Source organism: Dendroctonus ponderosae, unplaced genomic scaffold, assembly GCF_020466585.1.
Source record: "Dendroctonus ponderosae isolate FM_Combo_2020 unplaced genomic scaffold, Dpon_F_20191213v2 Dpon_F_20191213_1, whole genome shotgun sequence".
Lineage (NCBI taxonomy): Eukaryota > Metazoa > Arthropoda > Insecta > Coleoptera > Curculionidae > Dendroctonus > Dendroctonus ponderosae.
In genome coordinates, this window is record NW_026017110.1 from 747,282 (window position 1) to 750,005 (window position 2,724).

The 2,724-nt window shown below is 49.6% G+C and overlaps 1 protein-coding gene across 1 annotated transcript in view; it reads left to right on the top strand.

Annotated features, from left to right (window-relative positions):
* Positions 1-2,724, top strand: part of LOC109537628 (chaoptin) — a gene marked incomplete in the record, with an annotated part of 52,568 nt that overhangs the window by 42,900 nt on the left and 6,944 nt on the right. The window contains 1 exon segment of the mRNA XM_048661589.1: positions 136-2,342. Within this exon segment, the coding sequence (XP_048517546.1) occupies positions 136-2,342 (2,207 nt within the window).

Here is a 2,724-nt window from a genome sequence, read left to right on the forward strand (position 1 = left end):
ATGCAGCGAGCCCTGTTATTTCAAATCACATGTTATTTTGAATACTGGTAACAGGTGCCGACTGTTCCATATCGATATCTGTTCCAAAATACCTGCGACAAGTATTTCATGTCATCCCTATTCTCCATTTTCAGACAACGGATTATTCGTTTGCCGGTCTCGAGGCGACAATTTCCGAACTGGACATATCAGGAAACGAGCTGCGCGACTTCCCAATGAACGCGCTGAAACGTCTGGAACAACTGCAACAACTCCGCCTGGCCGTTAATCAAATCAGTGCGATCACCAGTGATAGTTATTCGCACCTAAATTCGCTCATTAACTTGGACCTGAGTTTCAACCGGTTCCGGAAGATCAACCGGGAAACGTTCAAGGTGTGTCTGGCCTTGAGGACGTTGTCGCTGTTCAACAACGAAATCGAGACGATCCATGCGCAAACGTTCATTATGTTGCGCGACTTGGAAAGTCTGGATCTCAGTCACAATCGCATTGGCTACTTGGACTCGACGACGTTTCGGCACAACAAGAGAATCCGCTCGATCGATTTGAGCCACAATCATCTGCATTACGTCGGCGGGCTGTTTGCCTTCCTGCCCGACCTCAAGGAGGTGTTTTTAACCGAGAACAACATTCTGCAGGTGCTGCGCGACACTTTCACCGACTCGATGAACATATCGGTGATTTACATGCAGGCCAACTCGATCAGCCGCATCGACGACGACACGTTCTTCACTCTAACGAACTTAACTCAGCTGCACATGGGCTCTAATTTTATTTCGCATTTGCCAGCGCGCATTTTCGCCAACAATTCCAATCTGACTTCATTAAGCCTCGACGGCAACCAGCTTAATGAGTTAGAGCCGGGCATTTTTGGGAAAACCCTCGCTCTGAGAGAGATAAGACTGCACAACAATAGACTGCGAGCTGTACAGAGAGGTGTGTTTGATCCATTGCCCAATTTGCTCGAGCTGCACTTGCAGCACAACGAAATCTCTTCGGTTGATGAGGGCGCGTTTCGCACGCTGCAGATGCTGGCGCACATAAATCTGCAAGCGAACTTCATTGCAATGCTGGGCGACGTTTTTCCGCCCAACTCCACTGCTCTGGTGTCGCTCCAATTGGACGATAATGCCATTGCGACGTTGCACAGTGGCGTGTTCAAAGGGCAGTCGAACAGCCAAATTATCTGGCTGGGGCACAATCGCCTCGCCGCTTTAGACCGGCTGTTATTCCGGGACTTAGAGGCTGTCCAGAAAATTTACCTGAACAACAACAGCATATCATTCATAGAGGACGGGGCGTTCGCTGCGCTCGCCACGCTTAAGCATCTGGATCTGAGCCACAATCGCCTGAGGCGCATCAAGGCCGATACTTTTGCGGAACTTGCCGAACTGGACGAGTTGGACTTATCCCATAATCGCGTCGAGGAGATCGAAGGGGACGCCTTAATGCACCTGAAGAAGTTGGAACGTCTGGCGTTGGCCTTTAATCCGCTGAAGGTCCTGAACAGTTCGATTTTCCCGAAGGGATTGCCGATTAGGGTCCTGAGTTTGGTTAACTGCTCGCTCTGCCAGATTGAACCGAACGCCTTTGCAGGCCTAAATAATCTCAACGAGCTCAGCTTAGCCAGCAATGCATTAAGCGTGCGGGATCTTCGCCATCTGAACATTCCGGGCCTGAGAGTTTTAAAGCTGTCGCTTAACAACTTGCGCAATTTAGATGAGAGGGCCCTTAATGGCCTGCCCTCGTTGCAGGAGCTGGCGCTGCACAATTGCAGCATCGAAAAATTGCCGGCTGGCGTTTTCGCGAAGAACAAGAACATCATCAAACTGGACTTGAGCGCGAACTCACTGAGCGCGCTCTATTCCAGCATTTTTCTGCAGCTGAACATCCTGCAGGAGTTGAACTTGAACGACAACCAGTTCATTCAGATACCGCATATCGCGCTATCGAACATATCGACGATGGAGAGGCTGGCATTGGCGCGGAACAAGTTCGTCACTTTGGAAGTGTACCATTTGAACGGCATGCCGAACTTGCGGCACCTCGATCTGAGCCACAACAGCATATCGGGCCTGACCGGGTTCAGTTCGACCAGTCTGAGTCGGCTGGTTTCGGCCGATCTGAGCAAGAACCGGCTGGCCACCATTCCGGCTAATTTTTTCCATAAGTCGGCGCTGCTCAAGTGGCTGGATCTGTCCGAGAATCGATTTCATCACGTGCCGAATGCCGCCCTGTCCGAGACTACTTTGCCAGGCTTGGGGTGGCTGAATGTGTCCGGAAATCCCATAGTCAACATGCATGATAATGGGCCGGTTCGCAGCTATCCAGCTCTGGAGGAGGTGAGGAAATTTATTGTTGCCACTGTCCTTTATTGTTTTTAGCAGGCGTTTCAGATAAGACACTTCATTTGTCCCCTAGTTGTTTGCAAAATGACAAACATACTTCACTGTATTATCAAGGGTTTTTGCTATAGCCATACCACTGTTCCACTTTGTCGTCAACCTCAAGAATTATTTTATCTCCAATGTCCAAGACAATGCCAGTTTGATGAGGCTTGTGTGTAGTGATGAGCGTGCCTGATCTTGGCCTTGCATTTTTTGCAAGTCCAAGACTATGTCTGCAAGGTCAAGACCAAGACTGTTGCAAGAGTCTTGCGAGAGTCTCACAGAGTTTAAACATGTAATCCGATACTGAACCGCATCAAATCCGACCTCGTAGCCC